The 22427-nt window shown below is 52.7% G+C and overlaps 2 protein-coding genes across 3 annotated transcripts; one reads left to right on the plus strand and one right to left on the minus strand.

The window, feature by feature from the left end:
- The first annotated feature begins 537 nt into the window (after window positions 1–537).
- Window positions 538–20242, plus strand: TRIM54 (tripartite motif containing 54). The gene is made up of 9 exons (XM_028516883.2): window positions 538–1073; window positions 14871–15043; window positions 15561–15732; window positions 18019–18114; window positions 18803–19036; window positions 19306–19328; window positions 19456–19580; window positions 19727–19810; window positions 20119–20242. Exons 1-9 carry the CDS (start codon window positions 906–908, stop codon window positions 20127–20129), a joined length of 1086 nt encoding a protein of 361 aa, XP_028372684.2. The 5' UTR covers window positions 538–905; the 3' UTR covers window positions 20130–20242.
- A 374-nt stretch (window positions 20243–20616) lies between these two features.
- On the minus strand, window positions 20617–22248 carry UCN (urocortin). 2 transcript variants are annotated; one of them, XM_036027769.1, is made up of 3 exons: window positions 22133–22248; window positions 21428–21667; window positions 20617–21161 (listed from the first exon to the last, which is right to left on the minus strand). In XM_036027769.1, the coding sequence occupies exon 3, from the start codon at window positions 21146–21148 to the stop codon at window positions 20768–20770; it is 381 nt and encodes a 126-aa protein (XP_035883662.1). In that variant the 5' UTR covers window positions 21149–21161; window positions 21428–21667; window positions 22133–22248; the 3' UTR covers window positions 20617–20767. The 2 variants fall into 2 exon arrangements, with proteins under 2 accessions (XP_035883662.1, XP_028373493.1); XM_028517692.2 differs by lacking the exon at window positions 22133–22248 and having other exon boundaries at window positions 21428–21863.
- Between the last annotated feature and the right edge of the window lie 179 nt (window positions 22249–22427).

The raw sequence follows: 22427 nt of genomic DNA on the forward strand, positions 1-22427 counted from the left end.
CTTTTCCTAGGGCAACGCAAGAAAGTTCTGGGCAAGAACAAAAATGGACCCCATGTGTCGGACCAAGCCTCTCGAGTCTCTGGTGCCTCTGTTCTGAATCCCGGGGTTCAGAGGAAGAGGGCCAGGGTCAGTGGCTTAGCCCTGGGGGCAGAGGTTTTCACTGACTGACTGTAGGTCTACTAAGATCTGCCCTCCCACCCTGAGCCGTGTGTGGCCCTCTCACACAGGCTGATTTGGACTCTGTGTCACCGCCCCTGGAAGGAGGCCCCCAGCCAGAGCCTGGGGCTTGGCTCACAGGAGCCTTCTGAGTGAGAGCGACTCAGAGCAAGTGAGAGCTCAATGCCTTTGCTGGCCCACCTCTCACCACACGCAGTGAAGCTCACCCTTGCTCTTGCTCTTGCTCAAGAGAGTCACCCATTCCTGAGTGAGTCAGGGTCATTCATTCGGTGACAGCTGTGGCTCGCCTTACATGAGCTAAATTGGGAGTTGGAATGTCACACAGATGCCCCGTGCTCCCCACCCCCACGTTAAAATTAATCTCCTCCCTGGGGAGTGAGGGACAAACAGTGCTGCCCATAGAGTGAACCAGAGTCCTTTGGGGAACAAAAGGAGAGATTTCCAGGGGCAGAGCTACGCAGGGAGTGAGGGACCAAAAGAGCTGCATGTGTCTGGCTGGGTAGAGAGCAAAGAAGAGAGAGACGAGAAGTGTCTGAAAACAGCTCTCTGAGGACGAGGTGCATTTCAGAGGAAGGCACAGGAGAGATAGTGGAGCTATTTCAAGAGCGAGCAACAAAAGGGAACGTAAGCATCCCCAGGCTGTCTAACGTACACGAGGAAGGGTCCAGAGGCAGTGAGGAAAGGCCAGCGCCAGGGCCAAGGCCGGGGTAGGCACCATCACTGAGGGGATGAACTTCGCAGTGGGTTTCAAGCCGCTGCTAGGGGATGCACACAGCATGGACAACCTGGAGAAGCAGCTCATCTGCCCCATCTGCCTGGAGATGTTCTCCAAACCGGTGGTGATCCTGCCCTGCCAGCACAACCTGTGCCGCAAGTGCGCCAATGACGTCTTCCAGGTGGGCCCGGGTGGGGGCAGGGCCCGGTGAAGCGGTGTGGACTTGTGGGAGACCGCTCCTCGGGTTGGAGCTGAGCCCCCAGATGGTGATGGGCAGAGCGCTCTATGAGATGGGTGGGGGCTGTCCTGGCTGAAGGGCCGAAGAAGAGCCGGGGTCCTAGGAGATGCCAGAGCAAGCATGAGTCAGCAGCTGCTCTGCAGGCTGTCGAGGACAGCCTATGCGTGGACAGCCGCTGGGATGGTGGTATGGACAGAGGAAAGCAGACCCCCGTAGGAAGTGGGAGGGCAGCTAGCCTGCACCAGTCCACATAACAGGCTGCGCTAGACTCTGCGTCTCTCGAGTTTCAGATTTTGAGAACGTTATGGAAAATCTGGGGACAATAGCATTGAGATAACAAAGTATTAAACAATAAACCCTGTGAGAACGGGCCACGGTGACAGTGAAACTATCTGTATTTGAGGTGCAGCTCAGCGCATCCATCTTTGGGGGGCATTGTCCCTGATCAAAAGAGTCACACCTGTGCCCTGCTCCAGACTGGTCAACGAAGAGACCTCTGGCTAAAAAAGATTAAGGTCACATAAACAGAAAGAAGGCAGAGAAGACGTTTTCTCAGAAACGCAACCAGTTTGTGTTTACCTGTGGTCTCGGGCAAAACAAGTGCATAGGTATCATTTTAGCTACTGGCTGCAAAAAGAAAAGCAGCATATACTGGAATGGTTTTTTTTTTTTTTTTTATTTAGCACGTCATTTATTTTTGAGAGAGAGGAGAAAGGAGGGAGAAAGAAGGGGAGAGAAACATCTCTGTGTGAGAAAAACATCAGTTGCCTCTTGCATATCCCCAGTTGGGGACCTGGTCCACAACCCAGGTGTGGGCCCTGACTGGGAATCGAACTGGCGACCTTTTGGTTCACAGGTCAGTGCTCAATCCACTGAGTCACACCCCCCAGGACCAGAATGATTTATAAGTAGGCTTTCTTTTCTGCCCTGTGTCACTGGTATCAGCTGTAGTAATCTACAAACTGGGACGAAGATCAGGGAGAGAGGGAAAAAGACACACACACACACACACACACACACACACACATCTCTTACTAATGAAGTAAGATCCCTGAAGGGACCAGAGCTGGCTGGCTCCGTATGCATGGTAGCAACAAGGGACACCATGAACGCATACTCTCCATCTGTATCAGAAATTATGAGGAAGTGTGCTGAACACAAGTGATTTTTAACTTAACCAAGAAAATATTTCCCTTGTCAGTTCCTTGGGGCAGTCGGTTTGGGGGGATGTTCTGGGCTCACTGAGCCTGGTCGCCCCTCAGCTGTGCCCCAGGGCAGACGCTTTGTGCTGTCTGCCGTCTTCACTGAGTGCCCGGCAGGCCTGTCCGCCATCTCCCCACGGAGGCGCACTCCCATCTCCTATCCCTCCGCGGGTCCGTTCGGCCCTGGAGGGTCTCAAAGCAGTGCTTTTCCCGCTCTGGGGGCCTAGACTGGCTGTGGTGCCCCCTACCCTGGGCGTCAAGCCGTGTACGAGAGGCTGTGCCTCGCCCACCACCTTGGGTTTTCCCTTTGTCAGAGTAACTCTCCATATCCTTCAGGCTGAGATGCCTGGGATGCAATGGCAAAAAGTCCTGGCCTTCCCTTCTCATGAATGTGGAGTGAAACAGCCTTTCATTAGAGCCTGAAGTATGTGAAAGCAAAGAGAAGTTTTGAAAGTGAAGGTAACGGATCTGCGAAAAACAGTGGTCAGAATAATGAAAGTGCAAGACACGCAGCGTCATCGGGCAGAGGGACCCAGGGACGGGAGGCTAGAGGGTATTTAAATGACCTCCCTTGCCCGAGTTAGCCCTCTGCATTCAGGCACACTTGCTTTGGTTCCTCGAAGCTCTGGAATACTGATCTGGGCCCCCAGAGACCTGGGGATGCTTCGGACCAAACCCTGTGCAGAATATTGGGGAGACGATGTGATTCCCAGGGCTTCGGGGCAGCTCTGTGGGTCTCTGCAGGTGCAGAGCGCCCCCGGGCCCTCCAAGCAGACACGAGCGAACAGCCTGTTTGCCTGCTGCTTTATTTGGGCTGGCCTGGTGGGAGGCTGACCCACTTCTCCGGCGGCACTTCTGTCTGTACATCTCGGCAGATCCTCCTCTGAGAGATGAGCATATTTAGTTTTTCACACGTTGCCTCCACATTTTGACAACTCTAGGCATAATCAGATTGTCTGTTTTCTAAGTATGGAGACAAGAATAGGACTTTTGATTCCTCTATCTTTAAGCCACTTAGGAAGTATACTCTTAGGACATTGCCTAGAAAGTTAATAGGACTTACAAAAGTGATACCAGTGTGTTACACACATGCACACACACACACATGCACACACACACTTTTGTTTCAAACAGGATAGGAGTCTATATCATGAAAAGTGAATCTTCCCTTCAGGTGCTAAATTCCCTTCTGCAGATGGAGGTGGCCATCACCAACTGTCTTGGGTGGCCTTCTAGAAATTCTCCGTGGATAGGTGTGGGCATGTGTGTATACACACATCTATTTAAACTAGACTCATTATTCTACACCTGCCCTTGTTTACCCACTCTTTCCTGGCAGTTGTTCCGTATCTACACATTCAGGGTTTTGGATTCGTGCTTTCCCTTTTAAATGGCTGAATGGCGCCCCACTGTCACGACTGGACCACAGTCTGCTTCGTCGGTCCTCTGACACATCTGGGCGGTGCCCAGCGTGTTGCTGCTCTAAAAACTGCCGCGACGGACAGGAAACAAGAATTGTAGAGCAGTGTGATTTTATCACAGCAGGTAAACTGGAGAGCCGGGGAACAAAATTGGACAAGTTAAAATGTTTCATTGGAAATGTTCGACAGTCTCAAGGATTTGGGAGGAAATCATCCATAATCCTACCTCTCCCAATGCAATTAATTTACAATGAATTGTCATGTTTGCATATGACTTTCAAGCCCTTGTCCCCATCCATAGTTTATTTTTATATGGTCATCTTTAGAACTGTTCTCTCTCTCTGTCTGAATTTAAATATCATGACGCACCACATTAGCCCCCCTCTCCCTCTCCCCACACTGCACCCACTCAGCTACCAGGCATTTTGACTAGAAGAAAGCTGTTGGTGTGGGAATCTGTCACAAACATCTCTCTGTGTTTATGCATTTGTAAACTCTAGTCGCTCCTGAAGGACTTTAAAGCAAGCCTTCTGTGTATTTTTATACATGCCCCCGCCTCACTGCGGGCACTTGTTTATGAGCTGCAACCTGCTGTAATTCAGCTGACAGTCAGACAGCCTTGTCAGACTGCTCAGGCACGGCTTTGCTGGGGGTGTCTGTTTAGGGAGAGATCGACAGAGACGGAAACACCAAGGAAGGGACCTCCTTCTCGAGGAAAGGGGTGACCTCCGTGTTGTGCCGTCCCGCCCCGAGCTCCGGGTCTTTATCAGGTGATAGTTAGGACCTCTTGTCGTGGAGCACAGACCTGCGGGCAGAAACCCCCGCACAGCCTGCCTCCCAGACCACTTCCGCCTGCTACGTGGGCCCCGGGACCAGCCTGGCCGGCCTGGGGAGCATCTCCTTTGTGAGAAACGGATTTATTGAAATTTTGTGAATCGCATTCACCTTGAAGCAGTGTTAAAGATCTTCCCAACTTGGAAGAAACTGGATTCTTCCAAGTGGGGGACAGGAACCTAGACTGAGACTTAGCATTCCTGGGATCTCCCCAAACAGTTTCTTCCTTCGTTTACCATGTGATGTAAATCAGGCTATTTCACCTCTTCAGGCCTCTTTACATACGTAAAGAGAGAGAAAAGGATGTTTTACAGAGATCTTTAACATCCTTGTAATTCTAACAATCCGATTTTACAAGTTCAAGAATTATCGTGGACTTCCAGTTTAAGGCTTTCCACCCCGGTCCTGGCGTCTGCACTTGACTCACTGTTCTGCTTCTCGGCTTCCTTTCAACCAGCTCCTGTCCTCGAACCCCTTGTGCCAGGCTCCTTGCCGGGTTCCGTCAGGCAGAGCTCGCCCTCCACTCGAAATCACTCTCCCACCCACACCTTAGCTTTTGCTAACACCTGGATGCTTCTGAGGCTCTTTAACTTTTCTCCAGATGTCCGGCCCTCTGCCCATTATTTCCCCGTGGTTTCTCCAGCACATTCCAAGCCTGGCCCTGAGCACCTGGATGGATGGTCCATTATGCATCATTGGCCAGGCCACCCATTTCGGGGAGAAGGCCTCCAACGCCCTCCACCCCTTTGCATCCTGGGCCAGCATCCCAAATCAGTGTCACTCTGAAGAGCCAGGAAAGAGGAAGAACGTTCTGACCTAAGTACAGATTTGATAGAGTAGCTGCTTTCACAGAGCATCTTTCTAGGTGGAGCATTTCTGTGAGATGCTATGACATGTCACGAAGGAAACAGAGCACACCACGGAGCCGAACAGAGTGGCCGCTCACGGCGCGTATGCCACATAAAAGCCTCGAGCACAGCCTGGAATTAAATCCCATGTATGCGTTTTTCCCATTGTATCCTTCACAGGAAAAGAAGAACAGTTATTTCAGATCCTGTGGTTCTGTGTGGGCATATATTTTTAAGATCTAGAGCAGTGCTTTATAATTTATAGAGAATCTTCACATGCATGATTCCTCCCTTCCTTCCTTTTCAGAGAGAAGGGAAGGGAGAGAGAGAGGGAGAGAAAGCTTGTGAGCCCCCCGGGGCTCAGCCTGCAACCCAGGCTCGAGCCCTGACAGGGAGTCAAACCAGGGTCCTTGTGGTTCACAGGCCGGTGGCGCTCAGCCCACTGAGCCACACCAGCCGGGGAACATGGGCATGATTTCACCTGAGTTAGGTGGAAGGGGTGTTATTGCCATTTTATAGGGAGAACACAGGAAAGAGTCACAGCCACACAAACAAAGGGACAGGGTAGGGACATAAACCTAGAAGTTCTGTCTCCTGGAGTGATGGGATTTCCTTTACACGTCACATCATCGGCACACAACATTTTCCTTTCTGGGGCTGGCTCTCTCGTCTACATGGTCTTACGATGTAAGATGAAAAGAAGGATCCGACCCATTTATGTGTGCGACAGAGCCCGCCAGTTACTTCTTAATCTTGAAATGCAGTAGGAGGGTAAACAGAAGCAAAGAGAGGGTTCTGCTCACCGGAACCCTCCGGTGACAGCCCTATTAGCTGAGAGCTCTTTAGCCCAGGGTGAGACCACCAGCCTGGAGACATATGGAGGAGGTTGCCGTACACACCCCATAGTGTAAAACTCCTGTTTGCGATGAAACCATCTAAGGACTTACAGTCAGGACAGGAAGTAATCTCCTTTTGTGCCATGGATGCTTTGTCGGCTGGTGAAGCCCATGGACCCTTTCTAAGAACAGTGTGTGTGTGTGTGTGTGTGTGTGTGTGGTGTGTCTGCTTGTTTGCTTGGTTATTATTTTGAGAGTACAGTTGTTAAAGCTGGGGAAAGCGAAACATGGGAGGGCCTGGGATAGAAGGAGCCGCAACACAGAGACTAGGCGGGCTGCTTTGGTCCCTGAGGAATGAACGTAGCGGGAGAGAAGTGAGCCAAGGCGCAGCTACAGTCAGCTCGGGCAGAGTCAGAGGAACGGGGACCTTGGAGACAGGGTCAGGGGGTTTAGCCCTGGACAAGCTGCCGCTGCCCACTGCTCCCCTGGTTGGGAGTCTCGTGGGGTCCCTTAGGGTTTAGGAGATGTGTGCCTATGGGGGAAGATGAGAGGCGAAAAGGTTGAAAATTGCTGGTCTATACAGAGATGTTTGGGAAATAGAGATGAATACAAGGATGTTAAAAAAAAACCCACCCCTGTAATAAACCTCCTAGCACATTTCCCCACTGTCTGTATAGATTTGTGCCCTGCTTTTTTCATCTAAAATCATGACATGAGTACCTCCCTGTGTTATTAAGAACTCCCTTAAAAATGATGCATAATTCCATTAATAACTCATTTAATCTTTCCTCTACTGTGAAATAACCAGTATGCTTATTCTTAAAAAGCAATTGTGGTGTTTATTCCAATTACAAAAATAATGCAGATCTACTATATAAAAGTCAAGCCTCGCAGATAACACGCATTGTGAGCTGTATCGTTCCATGGAAACGCACAAGGGCCGCTCCAGGGACGGGTTTCGAGGACTGCTTGCATCAGACAGGAAGAGGGCGCTCCGGGGACAGCTAGGGGGAGGCACCAGCAATCGGGGGACTGGATCCAAGTCCAACGGGGAGGGAGGTGGAGTCTAGATGGTGTGAGAGGAGACGGTTCTTGTAAAAACCGCCAACCCCTCCCCCCATCTCACAGGCAAAAACAGACACGTCCTGGTGTCTGATGTTCTCGCCGTAATTCCGTCCATTAAGGCTCACTGCTCCGAGAGCCTCAGCCCTTGAAAGCACCCAGTGCTACTAAAGGCAAATCCCTCTTTTTAGATCTGAGGAAATAGGAGCCTGCGAGAGATGACCATTGCAAGGTCACATACAGCAAATCCAAAGCCAGATCTTCAGATCACAGCTCCTCTCCCTGCCACATACCGCCTGGAAGGCCCTCTGTTCAATACAAGGGGGTTACCATGAAGGGGTAACAGTTCATCCACACGTCCAGTGCGGGTGACTTCCCCCTTGGCATTTGCTGGGACACAAGGCAGACACATTTTGATGAGGAACGGGAGTCAGAAAAGGGTTAGCACAAACTCGCCTAGCCTCTCTCACTTCCCCTTCCTGGTTTTTGCCGTGGCTGTTACCACCTGTCCTGTGTGTTTACTATTTCTGTTTACAAGGACTCGATTTTAAGGCTTAAATAATTATCGTCATTCTAAATGAGAAAATCCATGAAAATCACCAGCTTTACAGGCTGGCTGTTTTTTCTAATGTGCATTAAACTAAAGACATAGTACATCTAAATGCCCATCCTCACTGCACCTAGAATCTTGCCATCACTGTGTGGCTCACATTTCGGGAATCTCTGATTCAGCACACAGGTCGCACGGCAAGGGCGCCCAAGCACCATGAGTGCTGTGCCACGAGCTAGAAGGCCCTGGAAAACCCCAAAGATAAACTTTACTACTTTATTACTAGTCAGATTTAGCCGTAGCATCAAGGGCTCATCTCTACATTGCCCAGAGACTAGCGGAAATCCGGCAGAAGGGCCTGAGCTCTGGGGAAGGGAGGGGAAGGTTCCGTGGGACCACCGGGTGAACAGGGGAGCGGGCTTGGCTGTGGGGTCAGCACCAGCCCCCGGCCACACTGTGAGGAAGGCAGAGGTACAAGCCTCCCCACCACCTGCCCTGCGTGTGCTCAAGCTTCCAAGAAAGGTGCTGTCGAAACAAAGGACAGAGCGACTGCCTCGGAGTGGACGGCCCCCTGAACCCCGGTCCCGCCCAGGGCAGCGATTAGCCGGCTGGATGAGCTGCTGAAGGGGTTTCTTTGGCAGCCGGGGAAGCGGCGAAGAGGTGGCCGCTGCCCAAGTCCGCCTCGGGCTAGTCCCCGAAGGCCGTCCTGACTGGGCGGGGCCTGAGGTAGGGCCCTCGGTCAAGACATCCCAAGTCCTGATGACTCTTTGTTTCTTACCTTCTTTTTTAATACTGTGCCAAGGTACACAAGATGTGCATTTACCATCTGAACCACCTTTACATGTGTCCTCAGTGGCATTGAGGATACTCACGGTACTGTGCGACCATCACCGCTGTCCATCTCCAGAAGGTCATCATCTTCCCAGACTGAAACTTGGCTCCCATTAAAGGATAACTCTCCATCCGCCCTCCCCCCTGCCCCCTCGGCAAGAACCTGTGAATCTGCCTATTCTGGACACCCCACACAGAGGGGGCACACAGCGTTTGTGCCTTTGTGTCAGGCAGTTCACTTGGCGGAGGGTGTCCTCCAGAGCGGCCCCGTTGTAGCAGGGAGTCCTAGTCGCTTTAATCTCAGTTATTTTCTACGCTCCGCGCGATTCGTCTCGGTGCCATGGACCCCACTTCCTTCCCTATCAAATGCGCATTTTGTGTCTGTGTTGATAATCCTGGGTTGGCCAAAAAGTTCATTTAGTCTTTTTTCCTCCGATGGCTCCAGTAGTGCGTCATTGTCTTTAACTTCATTTGAAACAATTTCGTTAGACCATATTGTGACAGCTGTCATATCAGTGTGCATTTTTTAAAAATCTTAGCCCTGGCTGGCATAGCTCAGTGGATTGAGCGTGGGCTGCGAACCAAAGTGTCACAGGTTCGATTCCCAGTCAGGGTACATACCTGGGTTGCAGGCCATGATCTCCAGCAACCGCACATTGATGTTTCTCTTTCTCTCTCTTTCTCCCTCCCTTCCCTCTCTAAAAATAAATAAATAAAATCTTAAAAAAAAATTTAACAAAACTGGTGGATTTTTGTGTAGCCATTGTACTATTGAAGATGGAAGAAAATAGCAACATTTTTGGCATATTATGCTTTATTTCAAGAAAGGTAAGAACGCAACTGAAATGCAGAAAAAGACTTGTGTAGTGTACGGAGAAGGTGCTATGACTGATCGAATGTGTCAAGAGTGGGTTGCAAAGTTTCTTGATATTATTGATATTTTGGCCAAAGAATTCTTTGCTGTGGGGCTGTCCTATGCATTGGAGGAGGTTTAGCAGCACCCCTGGCCTCTGCCCACTGGAAGTCAATAACAGGAGATAGCTGACATACTCAACATATCCAACTCAATAAAGTTCTTAGTGAAAAATGGAATATGTATCTTTTATTTTATGGAAAAACTAAATGGAATTTTCGGGCCAGCCCAATATATTTTACTGGATTTCTTTAATTCTGCCAGCTCGCCTTTCTTCTCCAGGTTTAATCTCATTCTCCCTCTGTAATCAGAGAGACTGCTTTCTTCATTTCCTTAAAATTGTTATGTTGAAATTGTACCATTTCTTGGAGCAATTCTTCTTCTAAAGCGTATTCTTCACCTGTCCTTAGCTCGTCATACTTCCTTTCCCCTGTCCCTCCAGTATTACCTCGGCGTGCGTCTCCTGTCAGTCGCCTCTGCTCGTCGCTCCTCTTTGAACGGGGCAGTTCTGTGTGGTGCTGACAGTGAATTCTTGCCTTAACCTTCTATTCACCTTGGCTTTCTTCCACTGTCCTCTTCAACGGAAACTGGCCAGCAAGGTGTTATCACTGGTTTGCGCTCTCTGTTCAGTTCCTTGGCCCTTTTGGTGAACAGAGGGGTGTGACTGGGATTAGAGACAGTCGAGTGTCTGAGTTCGGCTGTGCTGCACCAGAATACCTTTCACACAGAACCTGATGAGTTATCCTACCTGGGGTGCATGCGTGGGTCCATCAGAGGAGGCGTCCCCGAGGTCTGAGCTGCTCCCTCTCCTTTCCCCAGACAAGCAGATCGTTCTGGTTGCAGGCTGGGCCCTTATCATGCTCCTGGCACAAGGACTTCTCATTTGATGGGCTATCTTTTGCTTATCTCTGCTCAGCTAACTTCCGTCCGCGGCTGAGTTCTTGGCTGCTATTTCTGGCCTTCGTGAAAGGTTGATGTCTGGCCTTTCACGGTTTTTACTAAAATCTGTTTCACCTGAAACTCAGAGAGGCTGATGTTGGAACTGATAACGTAGTATATTGATAACTGGACGGACTCTGGAGCCAGGGTGCCTGAGTTCAAATATTGGCTCCGCCGCCGATGAGCCAATGACCATGTGCAATTTATTTAACTTGTCTGGGCTACCGTTTCCTACCTTTGAAATGAAGCTAGTAGTGGTACCTCCTTCACAGGGCTGATATGAGAATTAAATGAGTTAATACAAATGAAAGGCCTTAGAGCAGAGCCTGGCGTGAAGTAAGTGCTCAGCAGACAGGTGTGAACGCTATCGTCCTGCTTCTCATCGTCTAAGTCGGGGGATAAATGTTGATCTCCTCCACCATCTGCACAAGAAAGCCTTGAGGATTAAATTCAGTGTTGTCTGGAAAGCCCAGAGCACAGTGCTTGATGCCCTAATAGGCCCTCAAAACACGTGTGGATTGTTACATAATGAGTTTGGGGGAAGGGTGCGGTGAGGGAGGGGGGTGGAGCAAAGAGGGTACCTGTGAGTTGGGCCAAGGCTTTAGAATAAGCCACCTCCACCTTTTCTTTTACTATTCAGACGTTTACTGAGCATCTTTTTTAAACAAGCTTTTATTTGTTTATTTTTAGAGAGAGGAGAAGGGAGAGAGAAAGAGAGGAAGAGAAACATCGACGTGAGAGAGAAGCTTGAATTGGTTGCCTCTCGTACACATTCTGACCCAGGATCCAACCGACAACCTAGGCATGTGCCCTGACCCGGATCGAACTGGTGACCTCTTGCTTTGTGGGACGATGCCCAACCAACTGAGCCACACCGGTCGGGGCCTGAACATCTTCAGAGGGTTCCCACCAGCTAATCAAAGTGTTGACATAGGAAGTGTCCAAATCTGTAGAGAATTTTTATGAGTTTATTTAAGCCAAACTGAGGACATACGGCAGGGATCAAGATCTTAAATGCTCCAGAGAATAACGTTTTTGGAGCCTCAATTTGAGATTAAGGAAGTTAACACAAGGTAGATCACCTGGAGGTGGGAAAAGCAAGCTGGACTTGGATTGTCGGATAGGGAGCAGGTTATGTGCTCTCTCTCTCCAGGGTGGTTACAGCTTGGAAGATATCTGACCTAGATGCACAGAAACAGTGGAAGGGCTTGCTCGGGGCAAAGATAACCCTTTATTAGAAAGTCATATGCCGGGGCCATGGCCACCCACCATGACCTGCCCAGTTAGGACCTGATGAGCAGATCAGCCTGTGAGGTTCCTTTCCATAGAGTCCCCTTTCTCCTCCATGAGAGAGAGCAGCCCTGCAGGAGCCTACAGGCTCAGTTTCCCCAACCCCTCCTTAGTCACTCGGATTCTAAATATTAGAAGGTAACCGTGTGAAATTATTTTTAAAAATCTGCCCTGGCTGGCGTAGCTCAGTGGATTGAGTGCAGGCTGCGAACCAAAGTGTCGCAGGTTTGATTCCCAGTCAGGGCACATGCCTAGGTTGTGGGCCAGGTCCCCAGTGGGGCCATGTGAGAGGCAACCACACATTGATGTTTCTCTCTCTTTCTCACTCCCTTCCCCTCTCTAGAAATAAATAAATAAAATCTTTTTAAAAATCCCAGTGATCTTACACTTGAACACATCCCTAAATTAAACTAAACTAAACTAAACTGTATTTATATATAATCTAGTTACTGAGAAAGACAAATACAGAAACATAGCCTTGGATCATTTTAAAGTAATTTGTTCCAACTTTATGATGCGCTAAAGCATTAGCTTCCTGTAATTCTCAAGAAAAGCCCTGAAATGTGATATCTGTGACATCCCAGTCACCCTCCCCAAATAGACTGCCCACTTCACAATAGGGCCACATATCCTGCTGTGCCTGCTTCTCTTGCTACCAAAGGATCAGCCAAGACTAGGACTCGGGTGCCCTCTAGGTGTTATACGGTGCTACTGCACCCACATACTTGACCTGGCTGTTGTGTAAGGATTTGGAGAACCTGATGAAATCCAATCGCAGGAAATACATCTAAATAGACAAAGTCCCAGGTGACTCCTCTCTCTATTACTCCTAGGAGCGTGTGGTCTTCTGGCCACTTAGGATCAGGGTCTGCTGTAAGTGACAGAAAACCCCAAATCAGCCCTGGCTGGTGTTGCTCAGTGGATGGAGCGCTGACCTGCAAACCAAAAGGTCGCCAGTCCAATTCCTGATCAGGGTACATACCTGGGTTGCGGGCCAGGTCCCCGACTGGGGGCATGCGAGATGCAACCAATTGATGTTGGTATTCTCTCGCATATCAATGTTTCTCTCCCTCTCTTTCTCTCTCCCCTCCTCTCTCTCTAAAAATAAAACCTTAAAGAAAAAAAAAAAAGAAAATCCTAAATTGCAATAGTTTCAAGAAGGTAAAGTTTTGCTTTTTCTCTCAAGTGCAAGTATGGGTAGGCGGTCCAGGACTTCCCCATCAGAGACTCACTCCTTTTGTCCTGCTGCCATTCTCAGCATGGGGCTACCTCCTGGCTCCAGGCCTCTGCTTCAGCGCGAGCCATTCTAACCTCATTTCAGTCAGCAGGAAGAAGCAGGGCATGTCCCGCCCATCAAAGATCCAGTAAGTCTTCACTGAACATCGTCGGTAGGTCCAAAGACTTCAAATGAAATGACGTATACCAAAACCAGTTCCACCACAGGTTAATTGATATGAACAAGAGTTAAGCTCCTGTGGCATCTCATCAGTCTTATTTTGAGGACCTGTACCCTTCCTAGATATGGCACAAAATATGTCTATCCATCAATATATCCCATTGGCCAGAGCACAGTCCCTTGGCCACGCCCAGCTGGAAGGGAGGCTTGGACACAAGTTCTTTAGTCCGTGTGTCTTGCTGCAACCTCAGGAGCTCTGTCATTGAAGAAGAGGAGGAGGAGGTGAACACTGGGGAGCAACCAGCAGTCTTGACCAGTGTTTCATCTCTGCCACTCCCCACAGATTGGCTCGTTTCTCTTCTCTGCAGCCCAGCCTGCTCTGCTCCTAGCTCCTGAACCCTCACGCCTTCCAGTTCCACTTGTACAAGACTTTGGGTGGCCACACCGTCAACTCTTAGCCCCACACCGCAGGTCCTTTCAGTTCTGAAGCTGCACAGGGTCCAGTCAGCTCAGGTTCTGTGTCTCCACTCCCAGTGCCCAGAGAGACAGACTGATTTGTCCTGCTTGGGCCAGGTGATCACCTCCCCGTCTCTGAGCCCGCTGTCTGTGGCCTGGGGCATAGAGGGCGGGCCACTTTGGGATGGGGTGGAGCAAGTTCTCTATGAGGTACAGGGGAAGGAAGTGACGAGCATCTCGGGGTAGTCCTCCTTCTGAGCTTACCCCGGTCATCACAGTCAGCCTTCTGAAGGGGACTATCTGTTTGCCTGTCCTCAGGATGGGGGTGCAGTTGTGCGCATCTCATCCTCGGTCCTTGGTTTTATAGCAGTTGACTGCTTGCCCAAGTGCGCACAGTAGAAGCGTGTCAGATGCAGCAAAAGAACCCAGGACCCCTGATGCCCAGTCTCTGGAGTGATTTCCCAGGATGGGGCTTGTTGGCTCTGTTGCTCAGCACTTGTCTCTGCTTTTGCCCCCGCCCAGAGCTGCAGAATGTCCCCCTCAGATGTGGTCCATGACAGCCCCAGGCTGGATGGAGGACATTGGCCACATCACTTAGAGCTTTTCTGCCAAAGTCAATGGCACCTCACAACTCCAAGCTGGGCCCCTTTGGGGAGATCCCATTCTGACTAGGCCTTGACCAAAGCCAGTCTCTTGATGCAGGGACACTCAAGGTGGTGGGCTGAGTAATAAGATAAAAGTGGACCCTGACCAGTGTGGCCCAGTAGGTTGGGCATCACCGTCCCACAAAGCAAAAGGTTGCTGGTTCTATTCCCGGTCAGGGCACATGCCTGGGTTACAGATTCAGTCCCCATTCGGGGTGTGTTCGAGAGGCAACCAACTGATGTTTCTCTCTCGCATTGAAGTTTCTCTACCCCTTCTTGCTCCCTCTCTCCCTCCCCCTCTCTCTAAAACTAAATAAATAAAATCTTTTAAAAAATAAGATAGTGGTGGGAGACAGGACCTCCATGGCCACCCACCCTGAGCTGCTCTCAGAGGAAGGTCCAACCAGAGAAAAGCGCTGATGCCACTCTCATCACTCTCCTGCTCCCCACCCCCGGTACTCCCCCTGCCTCCCAGTTCCTTTGCGGTGCCCCTTCTCTCATGCTTCCTGTCCTCACAGGCCTCGAACCCTCTATGGCAATCCCGGGGCTCCACCACTGTGTCTTCGGGAGGCCGTTTCCGCTGCCCGTCTTGCAGGCATGAGGTTGTCCTGGACCGACACGGTGTCTACGGGCTGCAGCGAAACCTGCTAGTGGAGAACATTATCGACATTTACAAGCAGGAGTCTTCCCGGTAAGCGGTCAGGGCCTCCCAGCTCTCTAAAGGGGGGGGGGGGGGGGCGGTTCCTGGGGCACAGCCCGGGAACCCATCAGAGTTGAAGGGAGTGTGCCAAACCACCCTGCCCCTTTGGTTTGGAGATGAGAGGAGTGGACCTGAGAAGGGGAGGGACTTGCCCCAGGTCACTCAGCTCAGGCGGTCTGATTCCTGGCCATGGCTTTGCCTTCACTCCCTCCACCTGGGAAAGGGCTGGAAGTCCACCAGCAAGGTCCTTGCCAGCCCTCCATTACTTCCTGCCCTGTGAGACTTCTCTGCCTCCTGGAATAGAGACTATTTTTGGAACTAAGCCTCCTCTGCTTCTCAGCTCTTTCTATTCCTCAAATGAAGAGACTGTGGAAGTCACTTACCTGCACAGCCACAGCACAGCTGCAGGGGTGGGAAAGGTGGTGGTGGTTGGCCTTGCACTCTCGGGCCTCACTTCCCACCCTGGCCTGGCCCCTGACCCTCCTGCCACCTGCCCACACCCCTCCAGGCCACTGCACTCCAAGGCTGAGCAGCACCTCATGTGCGAGGAGCATGAAGAGGAGAAGATCAATATCTACTGCCTGAGCTGTGAAGTGCCCACCTGCTCTCTCTGCAAGGTCTTTGGCGCCCACAAGGACTGTGAGGTGGCCCCACTGCCCACCATTTACAAACGCCAGAAGGTACCAAGCAGCACAGGGAGCCGGCGTGTGGGGGTGGGGGCATAAGACAGGGTCTCTAACTTCAGCCCCTTACTCCACTTGGTTTTAAAGGCAGGCAGACCAGGGCTAAAGTCCCAGCTCTATGGGTGACCTGGGGTAAGCCACTTGACCTCTCTGGCCATCACTTTCCTCTCTTGTAAACTGGGGATGAAAACGCCTCGTTACTGGGGATACTTCTGCGAGTTGTTTAAAGGATAAAGTAAGGATAAAGTAAGACAATGGATGCGAGCAGAGACTTCATATGGTGGACTAGATGTTCTCAAGGCTCTCTGTCCATCACACAGCTACATTCTACATGAAATATAATTTAAACATGATATTGGTCAGCACAGAGGAAGCAAAGGAAATCTCCCATTGGGGGTGAAGGTGGAGAGAGGAGACAGGGTGTGAACTGAGAACAGGATACTGAATGGTGAGCACAGAGGGCAAATGCTGGCAGGATTACTGAGCTAGAAAGGTGAGACTATGCCTTCAAACCCCTAAAAGGTGAGGGGCCTGCAATGGAGACCCCCAAGAATAACAGGTTAAAATGGAATCGCAGGAACTAAAGCGATCAGTTTTGCTGCCTGGCTTTTGGCAAAGGCAAATGTAAACTCTGGAAAAGGGAAAAAACAAAACAAAACAAAAACCCCAAACCTTAGTTTAAACATTTGGGTTTTCCTTGGATTAAGAACAAGAGATTAGCTCACAAATGAAGATCCACAGAGAAATGTACCCCATTACTGAACTCAGAAGAAACAAAAATTACATATTTAGACCTCTAAGAAATTCAGATATTGAAATGATTAAAAAATAGAAAGTCACTGTGTATAAAATGCTCTAAAATATGGAATTAATAAAATAAGCAATACTAGACTATCAAAAATGCAGATTTGACAAAGACTCAAATAGAACTTTTAGAAAAGGCAATATAATTGTTGAAATAAAACATTCAAAGGATAAATTAAATGAGAGGTTTCTCTGAAGAGGGAATTAGTGAACAGGGAGAATGGGCTGGAAAAAAAAAAAACAGCCTAGAAAGGAGTGCTAGGAGATGAGAAGTTCTAACAGATCTAATCAGAGCCACACAACAAGAAAATAAGGAGAGTGTGGCGGGGGGGGAGCTTTGCCCACAGAGCCCCCCATCCACCACGAATGAGAACAAGTCTACCAAGACATGATCTGCTTGGGGAGGAAAGGTGGTGAATCTCTCAGAGGAGGGGGACCAGCAGCCTGTTCCTCAATGGGCTTTTATTGGGTTCAGTCTGCACAGGAACACAGGTAAAGCTCATCAGTCAGTGTCAGGCAGTAAGGATCAAACAATTGGTAACATACAAAGAACTCTGAGGGCTTATTCTGAGTCAGGGTCAGTTAGCTAAGGAGCTGTAAGACTTTGGGAAACAAACTCATTTCCTGCTCGGACCCTTACCAGAAAATTGAGGGCATTCTTAGCAAAGCAGGTTTCACAGGATTTTATGCATTCTTTCTTAGGCCTGATCACCCCAGGGGGCTCCCCCTTTCCAGCACAGGGCTACACCACCCTCTGTCATTGTTTTAGGCTTAAGTCAGGCAGGGGAAGTAAGGCAGTCAAGAGATCAGGAGACTTCTTGCTGAAAGAATGAGGACTCAGGCTGTGTCAAAGTTGAGGGGTGAGGGCCCATCACCCCCTTTTTCTATAGCCCCCAAGTCCTTTCCTTGGGGCCCCTTCGTGACTGTGCCTGTCTTAGGTAGTTCCTCCCTTGAGGAATCTTACCCATCATTGGCTAACCAACCAGGCTCGGGGCCAGCCAGGGTGAAGTAAAGGGGCAGTGCCCCTGCCAGGGAGATGAGCTTTGTCTCCTTAGTGGCTTATGGTCCCAAGGGCTCTCACTCAGCCTTAGCCATGGGGGGGTTACAGCTTCTGAAACCAGGCAGGGCTGTTCCCAACAAGAGTGGAAAAGAGGCAACGCTATCCTACCAGACAGCCATGAAGAATTTTTCAGAATTGCTGGAAGGCACAAATCTACAGGTAAAGCATCCAGCCCAGTGCCTGGCACTTGGTGGATATTTGGTGACTGTCTCTTCTGGTGGTAGAGGGCGTCCTCGAGTGACCTTCCAGAACTCACAGAATGTACTTCCACACTTCTTGGATGGTCCCACGCCCGCTAGATCTGTGGTGGTGCCCTGGTGATGGAGTGGAGGGGGCCTCGGCAGCCCTGGCTGCAGTGGGAAGGGTGCAGCCCTAGTCCAGGTGCCCCAGCCCTGAGTGCAGGCCTGTGTGTGTGGCAGAGTGAGCTCAGTGACGGCATCGCGATGCTGGTGGCGGGCAATGACCGTGTGCAAGCCGTGATCACGCAGATGGAGGAGGTGTGCCAGACCATCGAGGTGAGCCTGGGGTGAGAGGGAGGGAAATTTTCGGGCTCTCAGAGGTGGGTCACAAGTAGTGGGATGGGCCCAGCCAGGCATCTTGAGTCTCAGCTCTGCCCCTCACTAGCTCTGTGACTTTGGCCCAGCTACCTAACTTCTCTGTGCTTTGGTTTTGTTTTTAACTACATAAAATAGTGATAAAGGAGAAAGCTCTGGTGCCTACCTCACTGAATCTTTTTGAGAACTAAATGCGATGACTTGGTTCTACATAAGCAAGTAAATACCAGGCCCAGAGACACAGATGACACTCATGAGGCTGCTTTAAAATGTTGTTATTTGCTGAGAGTAGATCTTAAAGTTCTCATCACATGAAAAAACAAATGGTAACTATGTGTGGGGACAATGTTAACTAGACATAGGTGGTGATCATTTCACAGAATATTCAAATATTGAATCATTACATTGTACACCTGAACCTTATATGATGCTATATGTCCGTGGCATCCTTAAAAACATTGTGTTCCTGTTATTTCCCAGACGATCTGGGAATCGGCAGCCTTTGGCTGGAGTTCTGGCTCTGCCCTTCGTTTGTGGTGTAGCTGACAGGTCACTTTTTCGCTTTCAGTGACTTGAGCGAAGCGGGAGTGGGACAAGCCTCCGGTGCTCTCCCGCCTGTGAGGTCTCGTCATCACTCCCCATCTTTCAGGACAACAGCCGGAGGCAGAAGCAGCTGCTAAACCAGAGGTTCGAGACCCTGTGCGCAGTGCTGGAGGAGCGGAAGGGTGAGCTGCTGCAGGCGCTGGCGCGGGAGCAGGAGCAGAAGCTGCAGCGCGTCCGGGGCCTCATCCGCCAGTACGGAGACCACCTGGAGAGTTCCTCTAAGCTCGTGGAGTCTGCCATCCAGTCCATGGAGGAGCCGCAGATGGCGCTGTATCTGCAGGTGAGCCCTGGGAGGTGGGTGGCAGGCTGCGTAGTGGCCAGACTGGGGGCCTTGGCACCTGGAGACCTGGGCTCAAGGCTAACCTCTGGCACCTACTTGCCCCATGGCCTTGGGCAAGTCACCCCCTCTGAGTCCATTTTCTCCTTAAGAATTGGGACACGCCTCCCCCCAGCCCCAGCCTACCCCGCAGGACTGTGGTGGGCGTCGGAAATGGAGCGTAGCCAGAGGCTGGCACAATGCTTACTCTCTCCCTCCTTTCTTCCCTACAGCAGGCCAAGGAGCTGATCAATAAGTGAGTAGGCGGGGCAGGGAGGGAGAGGAAGGGGCTGTGCGGCTTCGCCACGGGGGGAGGGAGGAGTGGGGGCGAGTGGGGGAGGGGTGCCAGGCCATTTCCAGATGAGCCACCACTGCCGCTGCAGGGTCGGGGCGATGTCAAAGGTCGAGCTGGCAGGACGGCCGGAGCCCGGCTATGAGAGCATGGAGCAATTCACCGTGAGCGTGGAGCACGTGGCGGAAATGCTGAGGACCATCGACTTCCAGCCGGGTGAGGGAGCCAGGGAGGGGCCGCGGGCCGCTGGGACTGGGTGCCCAGACCCTCTGGAGTGGGGGACGGGGAGGAGGGAGGGACAGGTGGGACTTGGTGGTCAGAGAAGCAGGGGCACCACCTCACGGGGGTCTTCCTCGGCCCAGGCGCTTCCGGGGAGGAGGACGATGAGGAGGTGGTGTTTGACGGAGAGGAGGGCAGCGCGGGGCCGGAGGAAGAGCGGCTGGAGGGTGAGTGTGGCCCCAGGGGCATAGCTGGCCTGGCCGATGCGCCCCTGTCCCTTCCTCTGGCCATTGCTTTCCCTGCCCGACCAGGGCTCGCCTGTAGCCCCTGCTCCTTTTAAGTGCCTCCCAGCCCTCAGCAGGAGGGCGCGCGACCCTAGCGCAGGTGCAAAAGGACACTTTCCTTCCCCACCAGCCATTCCTCTGGTGCCTTTGGAGACCAGGGTGGGTGGGAAGTAGAGGGGACACCCACGTGGCTGGGGAAAGGAGTTGCCTCCTTCCTTTGGGCCCATTGCAGCTTTCCTTCCTGGCGACAGGCCTGCACTGACCCTCCCCCCTCGGGGGGACCCGCGCTCCGGCCCTGGAGGATCTGCGCAGAGACCACCGCGCCCCCGCCCCAGTTCAGCGGGGAAAGCTCAATAAAGGGTTGACGCACCCCAACCCGCGGCGTGTTTCACTGCTGGCTCTCCCAGCCTCGGCGTCAGAGGCGACCCCATCACTGTCCCTCCGTTCTCTGGGTCTGGGGCCAGTTGGGGGGGGGGGGGCGGAAGTGGAATGAACCCCTGCCGGCATCTCCGTACTATCAGGCACCGATCCGAGCCCAGCGCCAAGGGCGAAGGGCGAAGAGTAGGGGGTGGTGCGGAGGGATCGGGACTTGAGTTGGTGGGGACACAGGGACGACGGGACACAGCACCCTGGTTGCAAGCCTTTCTCCTGCGGCACTGGTCCCCTCCCGCCGGCCCGGGAGGCCCACTTTCCCGTGAGTTCCCACCCCGCTGTGGAAAGCTCCTTGCGCCCCCACGACAGACGCCAAAGGCTCTTCAGCACTTTTATTAAAAACTAGTAATGCAGGAGGGTTCAGGGGGTTCCCGGGCCGCTCCAGCCCCGCGGGACTGGATCAGTTCCGGCTGAGCAGGTGCCAGCCCGGGGGTGGGGGTGGGGGTCGAGGTTTCCGGGCCCCGCTGGTCACTTGCCCACCGAGTCGAATAGGATGCGGTTCTGCTCTGCGCGCTCCCTCTGGCTCTGAGTCCGCGCCATCTCCAGCAGGGTCCGAAGCAGGTGGAAGGTGAGGTCAATGGACAGTGGAGGGTCGTCCCGTCGCGGCCGCTCGCCTGAGGTCCCGGATCCCCATCCGCCTGTCCCCGGGCGGCGGGGCAAGCGCTCAGCCAACAACAAGAGGAGCGCGCGGGCTCCACCGCCCTGGTTCCGAGCCCCGGGGCTCCAGCGCAGACTCGGGTCCTGGACCTTGGCCGCCGCCTCCTCCGGGCTCCACTGGCTGCTCCCCCGGCGCAGCTGTGCCAGGAGCAGCAACGCCGCCAGCAGCGCCGCGCGTCCGGCCAGCCTCATGGTGCCACCGGCCCTGGACACACAGGGGGAGCGCAGGGTGAGGTGCGCTCGGAGCAGTCGCCGTTGGCGCCGTTCCCCTTCCCGCGCACGTCCAGCGTCCCCGCCGGTCCCCTTCGGCTGCCGCCGGGTGCCCACAACCTTCCCTGCAGCCCCAGCCGCTACCCAGTCCTGTGCCGCCCTGTCCTCTTCCCTCCCTCCCCCCAGCGGTCCGGTCCGGCGGTGAGCGGAGTGCCGAGTCCTGGCGCTGCGGGGGCCGGGCGGGCGCTCGGAGCCACTCACGGGTTGCGGGAAGAGCGTCTGCACAGCCCGGGACGGAGCTCCAGTCTGTCCCTCGGGGCGGGCTGAGGGTGCCTTGGGGAACACGGGGTCTGTCCCGGGACCGCCGCCAGCCTTATATAGCGCCAGGACAGCTCCGACTGACGTCAGCGAGGAGCGGGCACTGACTGTGGAGCGATGACGGCCGCGGCTTCGAGTCCAGCGGGTTGCGAGACCCCGAGGGGCGCGTCTCTGGGGCCTGCGCTGGAAGCGACAGCGGACTCAAGTGAGCGGCAGGCTGGGGCGTACAGGTCGCTGTCGGAGCCGCGAGAGTCCTCCACTGCTCGAACAGTCGGCAGGGACCCGGCAGGTCCGCAGACCAGAACGGTCGGACCGCCAGTCTGCTCTGGCTCGGGAGAGGGAGGCCGGATGCTGGGGCTGTCCGTGGTGCTGACCCTGCCCTGTGCCTCGGCGGGGCCTGTGGCGGGCGCTCGGAGAATGCCGCGCTGCCCAGACCCACCCAGCCAGGGGGTCCCAGCCCCCGGTTCCGTAAGCGGAGGCAGCCAGGACAGCACAGCTGGCGCACAGCCATCACCGGAACGCCCACCCAAGGCAGCCGGGGCAGGCTGAGCCGGCCAGGGTTCTTGGTCTTGCTCCAGCCCCAGGATCTAAGTTCTAGGGCTGTCTGACTGGGGTACCAAAAAAAAAGGGGGGGGGGTAGTTTCTGACCTCAGGGTGCTTCCAGACCACAAAAAGCTGGCCCATCTGCTCCTGAGTTTGCACCAAAGTGACAGTTTAGCCAAGGTAATTTTCTCCCGGGAATCACAGCCGCAGTATCACTGTACATTTGAGGTTCTGTAACAACAAAAAACACTCCACAAACTGGGCGGCTTACAAACATTTATTTCTCCCAGTTCTGGAGGCCAGGAAGTTCAAGATCATAGTGCCAGCAGACTCCGTGTCTGGTGAGGACCTGCTTACTGGCTCATCAATGGCACTTTTTGGCTATCCTCACATAGTATCT

This window comes from Phyllostomus discolor, chromosome 6 (assembly GCF_004126475.2).
Source record: "Phyllostomus discolor isolate MPI-MPIP mPhyDis1 chromosome 6, mPhyDis1.pri.v3, whole genome shotgun sequence".
NCBI lineage: Eukaryota > Metazoa > Chordata > Mammalia > Chiroptera > Phyllostomidae > Phyllostomus > Phyllostomus discolor.